Source organism: Citrus clementina, unplaced genomic scaffold, assembly GCF_000493195.1.
Source record: "Citrus clementina cultivar Clemenules unplaced genomic scaffold, Citrus_clementina_v1.0 scaffold_8, whole genome shotgun sequence".
NCBI lineage: Eukaryota > Viridiplantae > Streptophyta > Magnoliopsida > Sapindales > Rutaceae > Citrus > Citrus x clementina.
In genome coordinates this window covers 24,623,510-24,644,226 of record NW_006262022.1, presented here as the reverse complement: position 1 = coordinate 24,644,226, position 20,717 = coordinate 24,623,510, and the positions used below count along the sequence as shown (strand labels likewise).

Sequence of the window (20,717 nt, the reverse complement as noted above, 5' to 3'; positions counted from 1 at the left end):
TCACTTTGCTCTTTCATTGATCAATTCTCTTTTTTTCTTTTGTAACACCTTTATTGTTCTTTACTACTTGCTAATGTTTTTATTCCTAAATAGATAATATAAATAAACATTAATTTTCATTTCAGATCCATCGAATTTATTAAACGTGATATCTCCATAAAGGATTGATTAGTAATTTAGACAAGAAAATATTCTTAATAATCAACTACACTTGGCCTATTATATCTAGTGGTTATATAATTGTGTTTCCATTTTGTCTTCTTATTTGTTACATTGGTGTTACGTTAGCAGTTAATGATGTATCTTTCTGAGCTCCAATCCCACCAATCCATATAGCTCGATTCAGATTTTGGTGTCTCATTTATTTAGAAAGCTTCTACTCATCTTCATATCTCCCCTTCTCCATTTTTTTTTTAAATTCTTCCATATATTTTTTATACGTATCGGTCGAGAATAAATAATATAAATGGATAATTTTAATTGGGAAGGCAATTTTACAGACGACGGAAAAGCTATGTAACATATGAAGATAAGTTTAATTATTTTTTAGATTTTTGTCATACATGTATTTACTGTTACATAATTATTTAAATAAGGAGAGACTAATTGTCAAATTTTTTTCCCATTGAAATTAAAATACATATGTACGTATCACTTATCCCTTACTGTTTCATGGTATTGAAAAATTCTCTTGATACAAAACATTTAAAAGAAAAGAGGGATAAATGGGTCATTTATTTGATAATTTATTTTAGAAATATAAACTATAAATCTATTATAAGAAAAATATTTTAAAAAATAAAAGTACAAAAAATCTTATTATTGATTTTTTATTCATGCCAAAATATGTTTCTCATTTGTAATATTAGATTTTTATTTTATGATTTATTTAATTTATAATAAATAAAAATAAAAATACATTTAAAAATAAGATAATATCATAAAATTATGATACTAAGGGAGTTATTAATTATGATTATTACTAGAAAAATAAAAAGATAAGTTATTAGTTATGATTATTACTAGAGTAATAAAAAGATAAGTGATATATATATTCAATAAAGGAGATATTGACAACATATAGGGGATATTGACAATCTCCCTTATTTAATGTAAGGATACATGTATATGACAAAATTTTAACAGATAAATAATAAAATTGTATATACTGAGAACTCCCAAAGAATTTCACTAAATTAATAGATATGAAAGCCCTACCCAATGAAAAATGCCAAAGAAGCAAATTCCCCTTTAAATCCAAATTAGGATTTTGTGAGGGGACCCACTTCATTCTTCTCCAAAAAGTGGGTCCACGAGCACTCATGGGCACACTCCAATAAATGGCTCTATTTCCAAAAGTATCCATCAACAAAAGCATGCAGACAACATAATGCATGCAAAGAAAAACACACGGAAGACAGATTGTACACTTCTTGGAAGAGGTAGAGCTATTAACCTATTAGCACTTTGTGGAGAGTTAAATCTTGAGTGGTAAAGGTGGTGGGGGGACCAGCGCATTTTTGTTTTTGGCTAACACCTCTCACCTCTTTGGTGCTAATGGTGGTGTCTTAAATGTGATTTATGAAGTGGGTGGCTGAGCTTTTGTCCACGTGTACACACTGTCATTGGCGATTGAGGCATTTGTGTATGATTATCTTGATTAATTTGGAAAAGTGAGGTCGTTGAACTAAATAATGAGCCTGCTAGAGGGCCGAAAACTAAGAAATAAAAGAAGATATGATAGCGATGGTTAGGGTTTCGTGAGCCATTTTTTGAGAAGATGAGATGATGATGAAATATGCTATTTGGGTTTCTGTTTGATGTGATGATTAATTAAACAACCAAGCCCTTTTAAACGGCGCGTGTTCTACGCTTTTATTGGGGCGTGTAAACATCAATCGCTAACAACAATCAACACAACTGACCCCATGCATTAATTAAAACACTAATACAAGCGTCAAAGTTATAGCTATTATGAGTAGTTTTTATCTACTGTACGTTGTGATTAAAAAATTGATATGCGCAGTCGATTTGCAATCAAGCAAAAATAGATCAGTGATACAACTTGAACTAATCTTCTGAGTCTTTCTCTAATATGAAAATTTACACATTATAATAAAATTCAGGTTCATTAATGCTATCAATGATGTATTAGTACAAAATAATTAGAAAAAAATAAGTTCAAATCTAAACTTTGCAATATGTAAATATCCACATATAATTTTTATGTGCGGCCTCGCCGTTTTCGAGTAATGATCTGATGCCAGCTACGTTAAGGATGAGTTAGAATCGTCACTTACTCTTTCTAACTCCCATTCTTCTTGCCTCCTTTATTTGTACAAGAAATTGGTGAAGTTTCTTTTCTTCTTCTTCACCCAGTATTCTATTAGTGTCTTCAAACTCCCCGTCTCGCTAAGAGGCTTGTTGTCGACGTCCTTATTCATTTTAGTTAGATTGATAAATCACATATATATATATATGAGTGGCCCAGCTCCTATCCAATTTGCTAGTGAATGATCCATCCAATACAACAATAACTAGAAGCATTGCATGCGATGGAAGAAAAAATTGCACATGGTGGGTGGAGCATCAATCCCATTTCATACCAAAACACAATTGACTAACCAAGTCCTTACGAATTACGGATTTATAATTTTAATACATCTTCGAATTTATTAAGTCATTTCTGTAATAATATATACTTCCACTTGAATGATGAACAAAGATATAAGAGTACACCCAATAAAGTTTGGTGTATAGGTTTAATAAGGATTAAACTTATTTCAAATTTTGAGTTCAGAGTCGCATCGTCCTCATATATGACTTTCTATGTTATGAGCTATCTAATTAATGCTGGATTGTCTAAGTAACCATTGACTTGATAATTTAAACACATTTTATTTATCGAATTCAATGGCAAAAATGATGTTAATGTGTCAGTAACTTTCAATTACCTATTTGTGCTTATATAATTGCACACGCTCACAAGGCACGTTAGGGAAGAATTAAATCATTAGTTTCATATAAATTTTTCTTAATTAGCAGAAAGAGAAGCAAGGCCTTGAGTGGGGTTTCACTTTCACTTTCGAATCTAAGTATCTAAAAGGAGAAGATGGACCACCAAAATTAAACAAATCATCAATCACTAAAATAAATAAAATAGTGCACACTCAAAAAGTTTAGTGTGAAATGAAAACGACTTCCCCTCTTACAAAAGCTAACTCGTTGTTTTGATATAATCTCCCTTCATTAATTAATTAATTAATCAATGTTACTATAACTATTTGCTACCATAAATCATACGGTATACACGTAGCAGTTAGTCGACGAATTTTAGACCAATTTAGGAGAACATCTTAAATTCCACCACCATCGTCAGATTACCATATCCTTTAATCATGAAATTCTAAAATATATTAGAGGTATCATATCAGTTACACAATAAATAAATGATGCCATGAAATACCATGAAATATGTGTATTTATTTTGAAAAATCAACATGTAAGTGGTGATTATATTAAATTCAAGTACACATGTCATGCGAGCATTAATTAGTTGTATTATCTCTATTGTATTGCAAAATGCCTCTTTCTACTTGGATGAAATGATTATTAAGTTTATAAAATAAAATAAAATAAACTATGATCAAGATTCTATTAACTCTAAGATATTTATCATGGCCTTGCCGACTGTACCGTTGTGTAAGATGGGCATTGGTGGGGGATGTGTTATGTGTGGGGGTTTTGTTGAAACTTTAGATATGTGTATTTGTTGATATGATTAATATATGAAGCAATAAATTAATTAAGTACAAATTATAGAACATATGTTCCTAATTATTTTGGATAACTAACGAATCAAAATTGGCCAACTCTTCATATTCTTAGGCGTGCATCATGGCGTGAGCTTGAGGTTATCCTAACGTGGATATATATAAATATTTAGGTTTAATTAAGTTAATAAATTAATTTAACCGTGGAAAAAACTAGGGACAAGAAATACTTAATTCTAATAATATATCACCTTTTGTCTAGTATTATTGTCTTTCAAGACTACTAGGTATTGATGTTGATAATACAGCTAAAAGAACATTCCACATTTCTCCCATAAAGGCCACTTCATATAAATGATCATCAACTAGATATTCAAAGCAAAGCAAAGCACAGATATATTTGAGCTTCTCTCTCTTTCTCTTCTCTTGAGAGCTTTCTTACTGTCTTTACAATATGGGATATGGAGAAGTTATAACAAGAAGCTACGACAGACAAATTGATAGAGCTCGAGTGGAGGATCTTGAGAGGAGATGTGAAGTAGGGCCAGCTGAAAGAGTGTTTCTTTTTACAGACACTTTGGGTGACCCCATTTGCAGAATCAGAAATAGTCCCATGTACAAGATGCTTGTAAGTAATTTAATTTTCATTGCACCATTATTATTCATCCTGATGATATTAATCAATTCACCACCACCACCATCATCATCATCATCATTTATATTTTGATGTTATCTTATCCATATATCATTTATGTATATCACATATGTTAGGTAGCCGAGTTGGACCGGGAGTTAGTTGGTGTCATTCAAGGCTCTATAAAGCAAGTAACTGTTCAAAAACCTCATGAAGATTTAGCCAAAGTGGGCTATGTTTTGGGGTTAAGGGTTGCACCACTTCACCGGCGAAAGGGGATTGGCTCTAGCCTTGTATGCAAGCTAGAAGAATGGTTCACAGCAAATGATGTTGATTATGCTTACATGGCTACTGAGAAAGATAACGAAGCCTCGGTTAAGCTCTTTGTCAACAAGCTTGGTTATGTCAATTTCAGGACTCCAGCTATTCTTGTACATCCGGTTAACAATCGCATGTTTCATACACCATCAAATGTTCAAATAAGAAAGCTCAAGATTGAAGAAGCTGAGAATCTTTACTACAAGTTCATGGCTTCGACAGAATTTTTCCCATATGATATAGGCAATATACTGAGAAACAAGCTTAGTTTAGGCACATGGGTGGCCTATCCAAGAGGTGAGATAGTGGGAGAATTTGGATCAAATGGGCAAATATTTCCAAAGAGTTGGGCAATGGTTAGTGTGTGGAATAGTGGGGAGCTTTTCAAGCTAAGGTTGGGTAAAGCTCCTTTATCATGCTTATTATACACAAAGAGTTCAAAATTGATTGATAAATTCTTGCCATGTTTTAAATTGCCGGCGATACCCGATTTTTATCATCCATTTGGGTTCTATTTCATGTATGGAATGCACAGAGAAGGTCCATTATCAGGCAAAATGGTGAGGACACTATGCCAATTTGTGCACAACATGGCTAGTACAAAGTCTAAGGATTGTAAGGTTATTGTTACAGAAGTTGGAGGAAGCGACGCCCTGAGACTTCACATCCCACATTGGAAATTACTCTCATGTCCAGAAGATCTGTGGTGCATGAAGGCCTTGAAAAATGAAAAGAAGAAGACTCTTCGTGAATTGACAAAAATCCCACCAACAATAGCTCTTTTTGTAGACCCAAGAGAGGTATGAATTACCAAATTAAATAATTTAATTAAAAATACTGACCAGTTTGCCTGCTTTAAGATTGAGAGCCAAAAACCCCACCTCATGTATTGTTTGATAAGTCCTTATATCTCTCCTGGTGGGGGCTTTTCTCTTGTTCTTTTCACATCCCAAGACATAAAATCTCAAAAGATTTCCTTAATTAGGAGCCACCCCTTGTGTCCTTGTTCACAATTCAATTTTTGTGCCTCATGATTTCGACTAATCAAGCAGGTCCCTTTGTGGTCCATTTTTGTCCCTTCCTCCCAGGTAAAAGTAAAAAAAAATAATAATAATAACTTAAGAGAGCCTGGACCCTTTCTCACTACCATCATCAGTTTGCTAAAACCTTCCCAATGTAAAAGACTTCAGAGTTTTAATTTCATTCAAATGAAAGAAACTCTCTCTATGAATATATTCCAGGGGTCTCTGCTCAATCTCCCCATTTTCTTTTAATGTTTTTAGCAAGACATTAGTACACTAAAGTGTAATATTAATGTTCTGTCTAGTAGAGAAAAAAGTCGACTCTGCTATCTTGCATAAACCCTAGTTTATGCGGATAAAACCAAAATAGTTGGTTAGGGTTTCAAGTCACTAGTCATATTCAAGAGTAAGTTTAGACAAAGCAATATGTGTTAGGCACATATTCTCACTCACCAAATAAAGGAACCATCTTAATTTATTATACTGGTGATGATGATGGAGTTATTGATATTCTCATTGGTTAGATGAATCATCACACCCATTCAGACTTTAATTTCATTCTTGAAAGAGCCTTTAGTTTGTCCTTTGTATCTAGCTACAACTTGAAATATTTGTTGTAAGTGGAGCACGTTGGCTTGCCATCAACCATTGGTGAACAAGTGGCTTAGATTCATTACTTAAGATCTGTCATCAGGATAATATACCTATATACATACACATGCATTTTGCTCCAATTTTATATTCACATGTTAGCATACATAAAAGACCTCATCTCATATATGACTCTATTTCTCCAATCAATAGAATTTAAGCATTTGTTAAATATTCTCTTCATATAAAAGATCATTTAAACTAACACATACGGTCCAGCTTAAATTTAATTTGTAATTGGAACCATTCTAATACAAGACCTTTAATTCTGTTACCATAACTGCATTTTTTTGTGTAAGTAAGAATGTCCGGAAGTGCAAAGAATTAGCAATTGTCAATGTTTTATATAGATTAATGATGCATTAGCTTATGCTAAGATCTCATTTAGGGTTTTACAGTAGGCATTGGCTGTTTCTTTGCCCACATAAGAAATAGAAAAATGTGTTGGGTACTCTGGAGCACTGCTTCTTTTTCCATTCATTGCTTACATTGTGTATGCTTCTACCAATCATTATAATTTATATACATACAAAACAAGCAGTAAATAATTAAGGAGTAATACTTCAAGAGCACCAAATATCTTCTCCAAAAAAAGATAAAATAGTAGATAAGAAACCCTATGAGTTTATAAAAATCTACACAATCTGACAGCAAATAAATCCACTGCCAAGATATTATTACATGCATTGTCAAGCTTAAATCCCAAGAGCTAGCAGAGCGTTCATAGAGGCAACAACAATTTTCAATTATTACATACAAACATACAAAATATTCCTAGGTGTCTCCTGACAACTCTAGAGAAGTGTATATATATATATATATGTATATGTACACACGCGCGCTAAATTAAAACTGTATCACGGAGAATATAAACAATTTTATTGATCACTTAAAAAGAAAAATACACCCAAACTTTCAAAATTTGTAAGTATAACTAAATTTTAATATTTCAAGAATAGAAACAGAAGACTTCTATATGCCATAGTCAATACATAAAAATATGTCTTTTTTTTTTGGGGGGGGAGGATGATCTTATTATTATATAGATCTCAAAAAATAGAATCTAATGATATATACAATGTCCCCAAACACATGAAAAGTACTAATATCTACTTATAAATATTGAGAACCTATATTTATATGTTAAGCCAAACCTTAAAAATCTTGGTGGCCTTTCTCCTTCCTTTCAAAAAGAGAAATAAATGGGTGATAATGAGATTCTCGTTTATCAAATGTAGCTCTCTTTGTCAAATTTTCACTTCGATTTTCTAAATGGTTGTTACAATAGATTGTCTTGAGTTGGCTAGCTAGTATCAGCATTCCTTAATGATGTTGATTAAATTTGTGACTTTGATTTGCCGCACAAGTCTCTGAAAATCACGTGGATACAAATGATCGATCGGTGAAATGATTTGTGTGGTTTTAGAAGCAAGCTACTTAAAATTCTCGTATATCAGATAGCGATGTTTATTGTTCATATTTGTGGTCTTGATACTTTCAGAAAAAAAAAAAATCATGTATTTTGTTGAGGCTTAAGTAATTAATATGAACATTAAACTTTTTAAATAAAATGATTTCTCGACATAGTATTAAACTAAGTAGGTTTGGCTTGTAGGTCTTTTTCGAATCTTGTAAACACAAATAATTGAATTTATCATAAATAGTGAAATGAACTGCCTGGGTGAGATCCAGGATTAAACTTATGAAAATTGTGTGTGCAAAGCCATATCTTCAATTTTATGCGGCTTTCAGGTCAAGCCGTCTACGATTAGTATTGGCTTTCAAACACTGATTCGTTAGTTCTTCGCAATGAACATCCTTATCTACCAATTGTAGTCTTGAACCAAAAAAAAAAAAAAGCCTTAGACATACAATAAGGTTTCCTCTCTCTGTCTCTGTCTCTCTCTCTCTCTCTCTCTCTCTATATATATATATATAAAGCTAGAACCAGGTCTATGCTGGAAGAAAGGCCAAGAACCTAACACGGACAAGTGGAAGCTACAATGTCCCCATCTAACGTACGAATAGCAGCCTGTTCTGTCTGATTCGGTGCATTATTCAGGCATGTGGGGACGAGTTTCAACATTTAGATTTAGCTAGTGGGTTCCGTTTACATGTTTGATAGAAGCTTTATTAAGATAAAGATCGGAGCTTTTAACACCCTTCTAAAATTCTTCTAACATTTTTTTCGAATTTTATGTTCTAAAATACCTTCAATCTAATTTATAATACAAACCCATCAAGTAAAAGCAACCATCTTGTTATAAAATTCGCTCTATAAAAAATGACTATTTCTTTCAAGTCTATATTTATAAAATGCATAAAATCTTTAAAATCTTAAATTATTTTCTTCGTTCCATAATTTCTATCTCCGTAACTCTAAAATTTTAAGTTTCTCAAACAAAAATAATCCCAATTAAAAGTTAAAATATGAATATAAATCGTGAAATAGAGGGCTTAAAGAATAATTTATTTAAATATTACACCGAATTTCCTTTCTAAAATCACAAATAAATTAATTTACTTTATCAATTTAAGTAATTTCAATTAAAAGGAAAGTTTGTGAGGAATTTAAATGGGTGTAAAAGGGCCAAATTACATTATGGCCCAAAACCCTCTAGCTACGTAATTGGGTGATTGGGTCCATTCACGAATCAATAGATTTGACCCAGTTAAGGTTTTCGGCTGAGCAATGAACAAGAATATTAAGACGAATAAAGAGGTTATTATTATCTGTTAAACGCTATAGAGACTTGCTGGTGGCATGAAGCATGCCTCGATTTTATATATCCACTGGGAATCTTTTTGCTAATTATAAACATTTAATCCCCTTGTTGTCATCTATTCACGAGAGGGATTTTGATTCTCCTAGTTCTGTAATTTATGTCCATATGATCGATCACAAAACAAAGAGTAGCTTGATTGTTACGATTTATACAACAATATAAATGTTTTTTTTTTTAATCTAAAAGCACATGGTTCTCATTAAAATTTATTCTTATTAATTTTGGATGAGAAACTACGTATATAGTAAATAATTCAACAATATTCTTTTAAATTAAGCTTCATGAGAGGCTCTGTCTTACATCACCTATTTTTAGACTTTCTGTATTGCAAATTCGAAATTTAAGCCAGCACATCATTGGAGGCACTTGAAAGGCATGAAACAGCACCAAATTATTTGAATGAAAGATTTTTTCATTGTTGGCGGCGATGGGGAAATGTAAAGATTGATTAAATATATATAAACAAAGCTTTTGAATGACTAAAATATTATTGATAGGTCTGAATTAATAAAATTAAGGTTTTAAATTTTTTTTACACTAATCGTAAATATTGTAAATTTATCAAAACAGACATACCCAAAATATTATTTATAATAAATTTTTTCTAGTCAAAATAAGGAAAATAAAACAAACAACACTCAAATATGATAATTTAAAAAAAAAGACAAAAATCTTGAAACTAATAAAAAAATAACAAAATATCTTGAAATTGTAAGATGGACACAAAAGAAATATAATTTCTAACTCAATCACGGAAAAAAATGGTGATAACGAAATTTGAAGTTAGTTCGTCTCGTTACAAGTTTTGAGACGATATATTATATGTTTCAATTAGAGTTACAATTTATTTAATAACCTTCTCAGTCGATGAAATCAGAGAATTATATTATATAACCATCTTACATTACTTTGTTCATACTATCATACACAAAATCTAATAGAAGTTACGATAAGAAGTGTAACAAAACTTTCCATATCAACTCTGTTATTCGAATCCAAAATGAAATTTAAACTCTACTATTATAAACGGGCTAAAGAAAGTGATCAATTATCGTGCTATTTGAGAGTTATAGAAAGTTTTTGAGTTACTAGTGAGCACGACTGATGGACCAATAGGGGTAAGGAGTCCACAAAACATGCAAAAGGCCGCCTATAGATTAACTTTCTCACGTCAAAATAAAAATGAAGTCACAAATGGAAATCCCACTCATAAAACCACTCTTTCTTTTTCTTTTTTCTTTTTTGATAAATAAAACCACTCCTTTTAACTAAAAAAGTTTCCAACAAATTGCAAAAAAAAATAAAAATGTCGACATCGTTAATGCAAATAGACCCCACTGGCCCAATCTCTAATAAATCATAGTGGCCACGACGTACACACAACGCATAAATTCAAAGACTCCTCCCTATCTAGCTCCTGCAACAAAAAGTCCAAATCCCAAATTCAGTTTCATCAATTTTCTTTTAAGGTTAATTATATATCCCTCGTCCCTATGGCTGCTGGTGCTGGGTGTGTCGTGGATACAAGGCGTGCCCTGGAGTGCAGAAACGGTGAAGCAGCTGCTCACTTGAAGTTTGTTTCAGTCTTTATAATCTTCTTTACAAGCGTAATAGGAGTATCTTTGCCTGTCGTGTTGGCTCGGTACTTACAAGGCAAGCCCAGTTATGATAAAGCAACCTTGATAATCAAGTGCTTCGCAGCTGGTGTGATTCTCTCAACTTCTCTTGTCCACGTGCTCCCTGATGCTTTTGATGCTCTCTCTGACTGCCAAGTGGCGTCCAAGCATCCTTGGAGAGACTTCCCCTTCGCAGGTTTGGTTACTTTGATTGGTGCTTTGCTGGCTTTGTTAGTTGACATAACTGCAAGTGCACACGTGGAGCATGGCCATGGCCATGGCCATAACAACAACGACAATAAAGAAAGTAAAAATTACGTGCTTGTTGGGACGCAAGAGGAAATTGAAGGAATCAAAAAGGGAAATTATGAATTGGGAAAATTGGAAACTGGCCACGGTGAAAGGACAAACAGAGAAACGGATCAAGAGGAATTGATAAAGCTAAAGCAGAAGCTGGTGTCACAAGTTTTGGAGATTGGGATAATTTTCCATTCTGTGATAATTGGTGTGACTATGGGCATGTCACAAAATCAGTGCACCATTAGGCCTCTTGTTGCTGCGCTTGCCTTTCATCAGATCTTTGAGGGCATGGGGCTTGGAGGCTGTATAGCTCAGGTAATTCTTTAAGTTTTGTATTTTTGATCATATGGCTTAACTTAATTTTGGCCTTAAAATGTTTGATGTTTTCGTCTGAAAGTTACACAAGACTACATGTAGCTGATTCTTAGGGGTGGCAGTGATTTAGAGTTAGTTGTCAATTCTTTGATATGTTCAATTGCGAAAATTGTACTGGCTAAGGTCCAAGAATTTGTTTAGGCAGCATCTTCCTTTGAAATTCTAGTGCAAAATGAAACAACTGAAACTTGGACGCCTGGCTATCACCAGTTTAATAACAAGAGAGATTTTTTTTTTCCCCTCCCCATGCCAAAATGTATTTTGCAGCATATTTACATGTCAATGGATATGCTAAAATGGGCATTGGTGCTCTGATTAAGATTAATTACAGACTAAATCTAAACTAGATTCTCCTCCCTTTCACAGCTGCTTGCAAGCAATTAAAATTTTAGTCCAAAACTTGAACCCGCATAGCAAATCATATAAAGTTAGTTTCCCATTACTTGTGGTACCAATGCTTCATCCAATTAAAAGTCCAAACAAAAGTATTTTAATATATTCCCCTTTGATATTTTCCCGATATGCAATGTTTGTTTCGGCTTGTCACGTGAACACAATAAAAGCAACTTACTAAAAGCGGCTTACTCTGTCTTTGTGAATTATAATTTAATTATTTTCGGGAGAATTTGAACACAAGATCTTAAGATCAAACTTACCGTGATACCATATATGTCGATTTATTGCTTGATTTAAAATTTGTTAAGGGTAAGCACTCAATATTGATTTTATTTTGAAAATTGCAGGCAGGATTCAACTTTGGTACAGTGGCATACATGTGCTTCATGTTTTCAGTGACAACACCGATGGGGATAGTTTTAGGGATGATAGTGTTTTCAGTGACGGGCTATGATGACAGTAACCCTAACGCTTTGATAATGGAAGGGCTACTGGGTGCTTTGTCTTCAGGGATTCTTATATACATGGGGCTTGTGGATCTCATAGCTGTTGATTTTTTCCACAACAAGCTGATGAGTTCTCGGAGTTGGTTGAAGAAAGCTTCATTCATTGCTCTAGCTCTTGGCTCTACATCAATGTCCATTCTTGCTCTTTGGGCTTGACATTAATTTAGTCTTGTGTTTGATTAGATTAATAAGCAGTAAAAAGAAGAAAAGAGATAAAAGGGAAAAATAATGTTATGTGTTTTGCATTTTGCACATATGATATGATGATATAGAAATAGAATGTGTATGATTGAGGTGGCAATAAATATTTGATAGAAAAGTTTAATTAATTATTGTCTTGTGTGTCTGGCATGCTAGTCAATAACTAAACCCATTATCAAACGGGCATGTACACTCGTGAAATATAATAATCAAAATATATGAAAATGATGGATTCTTAGTCAGCATGCAAGATGGTAGCCGGGGGCGGAGCTGGCTGCAACTTTTTTATTCATAGTCGACCAATGGTCAGATAATAGATAAAGGAATTACAAGCAATAAGGTCCCGTAGCTCAGTTGGTTAGAGCGTTGGTCTTATGAGCCGAAGGTCGCGGGTTCGAGCCCCGCCGGGACCAAGTTAAGTTATCATCTTATATGATATACGGTATTACTTCAGGTTAGGTGTTGTTCAAGTGTTTTGGGAATGGTCGGAGAAAGCAAAGGAACATATGAGATGGGGTGCGTTTGGGACCGAAAAGAGTGCGAATTTGGGCCAGCACCGATGAAGATGGATCCCCATGCAGTGTGGGGAGCAAAAGGAGAAGAATCAAGGTGTGAAGAATGATGTTCATGATAAAAAATATTATAATACTTTGAGGGTGTATCAATCGTCCACCCTAAATTGATAAAATGTATCAGCTGATCACTAAATTGTTAGTTGTCGTTTAAGTATGATGACGTCAGAAGGATAATTTGGTCTTTTCATATGATACAAGTGATAATTTAAGGGTATACAAGTGATAATTTTTAAGGGTAAAATCGTCAATTTACTGTAATTCCGTTAACTTTCAAACGGCAACTAACGGTTTAGTGGTCCGCTGATATATTTTGTCAACTAAGGGTGGACGATTGATACACCTTCAAAGCGTTGTAGTATTTTTTATAATATAATAAATATAGGGTATACGAATGATAATTTCCTTTAAAAAAAAAAAACTAGATGACAAAGATGAAAGAGGTCCAAGTCGCCAATCTTCAAGCACAAAAGGATGAAGAAAACGTCTTGCCATTTTATCAATTTAGGAGTACAATGCCTCATTAAACGACCGCGGGAAATGAATAAAGAGATGGAAGAAGAAACTAATGAGGATGATGATTTGAGAGCTAAAAGTTTGGTATTTTACTTAGGGTAATTTTTACTTTCCTCCCCTGAGCTTTGGGTTTTTTGCACTTAAATGGCCAAGATCCATTTATTAGTAAAGACCCCCTTACCGTCAGTTAATTTTGTAGTTGACTGTTAATTGAATTCAAAAAGACTGAAATACCCCAAATTGTATATTATGGTAAAATGAGTTTGACTTTGGTACCGACCAAAGAAATAATTGAAGATGCAAATTGGTTAGTTTGACATGCATGGCTATTCGCAAAGTGAAATGTTTAACCCGTGTTTTTGGCCACGACTTTTTTTTTTTTTTTCCGCAGCTCACTCACGTGATCACCATAATTTTGATGACTACTCAAATGCGTTTCCGCAATAACTAATGAATAAGCAAAAGATACTGATGACCATAATCATGTAATTGAATACAAGGCTTTACAATAGATTATACCACCAATCTGTGCCTTTTGAATACATCTGCTTTAACAATACATGAGTGAATTGAGACATATCTTTCTTTCACAATGTAAACTTGCCAAAATACATGTAGTTTGCTGGTGAAATAATTTTATAAAACAAAGGCTTCACTTGATGTGTATATATATTATAGATATTAGAAATTTTTATTTTCTACATATCATTATATATGTAAATATACACGAAACAACTAATGATTCAAACATATCATTATATATCCAAATCATCATTCGGGTCCTCATCTGAATCTGGCATCTCATCATCTGAATCACGAAAATATATTATCTGACCTTTGCCACTGTCCTCATCAGGTTGCAATTTGCCAGTTGAGACAAGTGCTTCCTCTTTGTTCTCACCGAGAGATCTTCGACCATAATAAATTTTTATAGGTTTACCATTTCCTGAAGCATTAATATTGTAGAAAATAAAAATTTCTAATATACTATTTGATAGGTTGAAGTACGTTGAGCAAGAACTGGCCAAGAAAAGGGGAAAGAATATTGATGTGAATGATCAAGTTGAGAATGATTTAAAGCACGCTGAAGATGAATTATACAAGATCCCAGAGCATCTTAAGGTGACTGGGATTTTTTTGTGCACACATCTATCTATGATTTCAAAGCGCTTTAGTGATGCCTACTAGTGTGTTTTATTTAGTCATTTAAAAAAAAAGGTGTCCTCGTAAAATTCTAATTTTCTTGTTCTTTGCATTCTTTATGAGTGGTTGTGTTGGTAGTTCTACACTATTCTGTTTCAGTTCTACATGCAAGAATATTATTCTTGTGCCTTAAATTTCATACTTCTTGTTTTTATCAGGTAAAGAAAAGAAACTCAGAAGAAAGCTCTACGCAGTGGACTACATGGATAGCTGAGGTTCAGCTCTCGACTGAGTATGTTGCGCTCGCTCTCTCTCTCTCTCTCTCTCTCTCTCTCTCTCTCTCTCTCTCTCTCTCTCTCTCTCTCTCTCTCTCTCTCTCTCTCTTAGAGAATTTGTATTTTGCAACTGTATTTGAAAGTTGTAAATTTCCTTCAACTGAGGAACATTTGGCCTCAAGGCTGTGTTTTGACTGGCTAACTTTGAGTCACTCCCATGGTGATAGGACATTATGCTTTGAATCTCATTGCCGGATAAAATGACGTAGGGACCTGAGACTTCATTAAATAAATGTCTGGACTTACAGTCAATGGTTTAGAAAAGAGAAAAAGTTTTAAGCTTTGATTTTTTTTACAATTTTTTATTTATATGAATGATCACAAAGCACGATTTTTTCACAATGATTTGACAATTCATTGGGCTCATGTAAACCAAAATGTGTAAAAGTTATGCTTGTCAAATTAAATTATTAAATTGCCCATAACTAACCATATGCGATCTTCCGTAAGGGGATTTTTACTAATAAATGAATCTTAACCATCTAAGTGCAAAAAACCCAAAGCTCAAGGGAGGAAAGTAAAAATTACCCATTTTACTTATGCGGACTCATCCCCGGTGAAAGAAGGAGCTGTTTAGCACTTTGATGGCAGTGACTCGTCGTGAAATGCAATTCTCAAACCTCAAAGACAGCGAGGTTTTGAGCGCATGACAATTCGCTTGGGGAATACCAAAATAGCAGAGCATGTGATAAGACACTGCTTCAAACAATCTAACAGTTAGTTTAATTATCCTAAATGCATGTACCATGCTGATGTTTTGATTTTTACTCTGTTAACTTGCTTAGGGTCTTTAGGCACTCAAACAATTAAGTTTTGCCGCTGATGATCGTGAAATGATAGTAACTGCAATCGTTTTGGGGTTGGATTTTTAGTTTTTCATTTATTTTATTTTTAATCATAGTTAAATTTTAATAAGAAATAAAAAGGAAAAATGATCTTTTGTTGAGAATCATGATGATTCTAGGATCTCGAGATGACTTTAGGCTGTTGTTCTTTTGAAAAACAACAGTGGAGACGCACTTTAAATAATTGAAATGAAAATTTTCTTCTCGAAAAAAAAGAAAAGACAATAATTACGATGATCAATCAATAAAAACAAATAACAAGTATATTGGATATACTTGGAAATACATCAAACTTTTAAAGACTTTTAAGTCATTTTACATATGACTAGTTGTCATGGACAATAATTTATTATAATTAAGAATATTTTTATACTTTAATAAGTCAATAACAGTCGACCATTAAAATTAAATTCATTTAAGCGGTAAATTTAGGTTATTCTCTTCTTTAGTTTGGGTTGCTATTTTGGTTTGCATCACCAATTCAGTTTGGGTTGTCAAAATTAACCTCCACAAAAAGCATCATGGTTAGAAATGAAGAAACAAATTAAACCAATGTGCGAAATAGAAATAATTGAGTTTGTTAGGAGATGATACCAGCGTAATTTAAAAATAAATTTTTATTATTATCTAACAAAGCTCACCACTCAAGAGGGTTACAAAGGGATACAGAGTTTCACCACCCAATGATATCCTACAATAGATACAGGACTTCTCAACTCACCACTCGAAGAAGAAACTCTAAAAAGAGAACTCCTCTAGGCTATATTCTCAAATCACTCACTACTCTTTAAAAGTTACAACCTAATATATTTATATAGATAACTTGGAACACCCCTCCAAACTTAGGATAAAATTTCTATTATCTATAATTCAAATCAAACCTGAGTTAAAAGTCTTAGCCGTCATGAGGTGGAAGAGAATAAAGCAAATCTCAATTTGACTATTAGGTCGATTTGATCAGCAAATGTGAGCAGTCAGTACTCATTTAATCATATCTTGATGTAGAAAACTCCAAATCTAAAATTTATTAAACTCCTGACTTAAAGAGCTTTCTAGAGATATGAAGCTTGTTGGATAGAACTTGATGCATTGAAGTCAATAAATTCAGAACTCGCGATGTTGTGCAGAATTCTGACAGCTGTGACATTTGCTGACTAAATCTTGAATTTCTTTAAGAAGAGAAAACCAAATTTGATTCCGTAAAATTCCTTAGAAACTAGACAAAATTATGTTTTCAACCATGTATTACACATAATTTATCTATTTCTAGAACGGCACAGTTAATTCGAACAAGTGGGCTGTTAATTTTGACCATTGCTTCCCACTTTGACTATCCTTTCCAAATGTCCACATTCATCTTCCTTGTGAACCTCCAAACATGATAGGTCCCTGAACACTCCTGTGTCAGGAGATACACAACCAAACAGCATAAATATGAATAATCAAAATGGGCTATAGACATTTGATTTTATTATTATTATTAAAACATAAGAGAAGAAGATGCATGAATTATATGTATTTATAATGTGGAGAAATTGACATTTAAAGCATGCTAGTTCAAGATTTTGTTATTCAAAGTCATTCATCATTATCATTTGTTCAATTGTTGGTATCGTTCATGATTGTCAAAATTGAAAACGAAAGTTAAAATATAGAAGGCTTATTAACCATCTCCAGCATCTTCTTGTCTTCAATTTCAAAAATCATCATCGCCTTCCAAACCCTCAGTCAACTTTCCCAAATCCTCTTATAATTACTCTACACTCGTATGTACTTCGATTCACACCATTTGAAGAAAGTGGAGCGTTTATAGTATAACTTCTTAGAATTTGTAGTATACTCTGACATGTATATAATTGCATGTTTACCATAGTAGCAACATGATCGGTTTTTGAACTTGATCACCTTCATATTTCTTCTCATCTTCATCTTCATCTTCATCTTCGAAATCAAACTAGCTACCTCTTAAAGTATTGATGTTTTGTTATGGGATTATGATTTTACTAATTATAAAGCTTGTTGGGACCTATATTTTATGAACAAATTTAATGGTGAGTTTAAATTTTGAATTGATTTGTTATAGTCATGGAGAAAGAATGTTGATTTTTGAAATTTCAAATTAAGTCGTTGAAATTACAATACAAATGAGTAAAAAAATTTTATTTGGTGGCATGCCTTGTAATTTTTTTCAAATCTAAATCCTAAATAAAGAATTAATTTAATATTTTTTGACCAAACAAGTAAATACATATTTTGAATATTAAAATCCTAACACTTTTAATTTAATTTTTAATATTTTATTGTAGTTACTCTTTTGTTTTCCACATGTTTTGGCAGATTTGTCAAAAAGACACACACAACGTTAGATAAAATATTCTATTACTGACAAAGATAATTCATACTTCATTAATTGAACGTCAATCAACTACTAAATTTTACGACATTTAGAAGATAAATTGATGTTTACATGTTGATAAGTTATATCCCTTTGAAGAAAATCACTTTAAGAGGGGATAATTTGAACATTACCCTAAAATTTATGCCGAATGAGATTGCCTATCCGGCAGATCCAAGCGCTGTGGGGAGGTTCTCACTTCTCAATTAATGTTAAAGCGCTGAATACCCACCAGAGAGGGCAGGGGTGCCACTACTGTAGTACCTCTTTGACCGACTATTCAGTCATTTTGTCTAATTTGTTCTTCAAATAATTGACACACCATATTCATGTTGCTTAGCTAATGCCCATAAACATTGACCATAAAACATGGAAGTCTGTACCACCAACCTTTGTCTTTTGTTTCCTCTTATAAGTCATCTTACCGTTTAGGTTTTACCACTTAGACTTTTCGGACCTACTTTCTTCTGGGGTTAACGTCAATCCAAATTGTAATGTTTTAGAATTACTGATGCAATTTAATTTTTTAATGCATGTCGTACAAATATTAATGGGTCTGGTGCAATAAAATTACTCTAAAATCTCTCATTTTCTCATCATCACATCTTTATTATCTTCTCATATGGGGGGAAAAAAGAAAATAAATCCTTTGAATATCAGGAGCACCTTGGCGCTCTCATTGAAGAACTGACTTTTGGCTATCCCCGCATCAATTTTCTCTCTCGAACTTGGACTTGTTGCTCATGGGAAGCTCTTATTCAAAAGATATTTATTTTAGTCACGAGATTTAATTAAAGTGACATCATAGACAATTAACGTTTTATGTTCAAACTCCACATCTTGTTCATTTTGTCTCAGTCAATTTACATCACAGTCACTGGATTCACACGAGATAGGGAAAATCGGATCATCAAAAAATAATTAAGGATTTAGATTACTGTTTACTTATCTCAAAGAAGTGCAGCATAAATTTTAATCTCACCCACATGCCTTAAAAACAGTCAAGATAAGATCAAGAATGCATGCAAACGAATTAACTATCATCAGAGACTTAAAGAAAGATGATACAATACACACAATTTTACTACAAATCTGTACAAAGTTTCCCTTTAATTAACTTTCACTGTTCAGTCTTCGGTTTCGTTGACATTAATGGTAGTCGATGATGGAAAAATCTTGCACTCAGATCTGTTCCTACTCAACATTCTTTTCAAAGAACACCCCAATGAAGAAGAAGCAGAAGCTGATATAGAGTCGGTTATTCCCACTACTTCATGATCACAATTTGATGCATCACTCACTCTCTCCAGTCTTGGCTCCCCTTCAACAACAACCTGCAACAATTCTGAATTTGCTACGGCTTCAATGGAATTGCCCTCATTATTCTCCGTCGAATCAAGATTTTCAACTTTCTTTTCACCCGCAACAGGGGCTCTGCAAACGGGGCAATTCAAGTGGGAATGCAACCACATATCAATACACTCAACATGAAAGCCATGTCCACATTTTGGTAAGCTCCTGCCGACATCACTCTCTTCAAAAGCACTCAAACAAATGACACATTCCAAGCCTTGCTTGTACTCACTTGAAGTGTAAACAAACAATGGAATTGAAGCAATCAACGAAGCGTCAAGACCCTTTGAAGAAGAGCTCGATATAGTGGTATTATTAATGTTGTTATTGGCATTGTTGTCGACGTCGAATGTGAATGAATGGAAATGGTGAAAGCGAGCAGGGAGCAGGACATGGGACACAGACATGGAGCTTCTTGATCTTCTTTGCCGGGCTTGTGCTAAGAACCATTTTGCATAGATGTGGAGAAGCAAAACGAAGAGGATTACTAGGAGTAGTGATACAATTGCTGCAAGCAGAACGTTGCCGTCGTATGAGGAAACGTTTTCTAAGAAGTGATTCAGCATTGTTGTTGCGTTGATGAAAAAGTTTGTTTTTGTTTCGTAGAGAGGCTGGAGAGAGTGTTGTGATGCGAATGTGAGGTGGGTTTTTATTGCATTGAAGGCAATAAACATAGGAGAGAAAAGGTGCCCAATAATTAACTAATGGGGGAAAGAACCGAAGAAGAGAAAGTTCTTGGGAAATTGACAGAAATGACCTGAAATTAAGGTCAATTCATAACAAAATAATATTTTCTTACTTTGTACACAAAAGTGAGCATTGTCAAGAATAAATACTCTTAAAAGTAAGATGACAAGCTAATAGCACCTTCTATCACGGTAGGAAGGATTTTAATTATAGTAGATAAATTTTCAGCTATGGATATTATCTAATTTAGGTGCATTTTGTTTGAAAGCTCTTTTTAACAATTAAAGTTAGAA

At 33.4% G+C, this 20,717-nt stretch overlaps 3 protein-coding genes and 1 non-coding gene across 4 annotated transcripts; 3 read left to right on the top strand and 1 right to left on the bottom strand.

Annotated features, from left to right (window-relative positions):
• The first annotated feature begins 4,177 nt into the window (after positions 1-4,177).
• Positions 4,178-5,981, top strand: LOC18034759 (probable N-acetyltransferase HLS1). Its single transcript, XM_006425047.2, has 2 exons — positions 4,178-4,401; positions 4,545-5,981. The coding sequence occupies exons 1-2, from the start codon at positions 4,228-4,230 to the stop codon at positions 5,529-5,531; spliced, it is 1,161 nt and encodes a 386-aa protein (XP_006425110.1). The 5' UTR covers positions 4,178-4,227; the 3' UTR covers positions 5,532-5,981.
• A 4,560-nt stretch (positions 5,982-10,541) lies between these two features.
• On the top strand, positions 10,542-12,671 carry LOC18034275 (zinc transporter 6, chloroplastic). The gene is made up of 2 exons (XM_006425045.2): positions 10,542-11,415; positions 12,219-12,671. Exons 1-2 carry the CDS (start codon positions 10,678-10,680, stop codon positions 12,531-12,533), a joined length of 1,053 nt encoding a protein of 350 aa, XP_006425108.1. The 5' UTR covers positions 10,542-10,677; the 3' UTR covers positions 12,534-12,671.
• A 246-nt stretch (positions 12,672-12,917) lies between these two features.
• Positions 12,918-12,991, top strand: TRNAI-UAU. The gene has a single exon. It is a non-coding gene; the product is annotated as a tRNA-Ile (tRNA).
• A 6,520-nt stretch (positions 12,992-19,511) lies between these two features.
• On the bottom strand, positions 19,512-20,372 carry LOC18034641 (RING-H2 finger protein ATL63). The gene has a single exon (XM_006425044.2). It carries the CDS (start codon positions 20,301-20,303, stop codon positions 19,512-19,514), a length of 792 nt encoding a protein of 263 aa, XP_006425107.1. The 5' UTR covers positions 20,304-20,372.
• Positions 20,373-20,717: the final 345 nt, after the last annotated feature.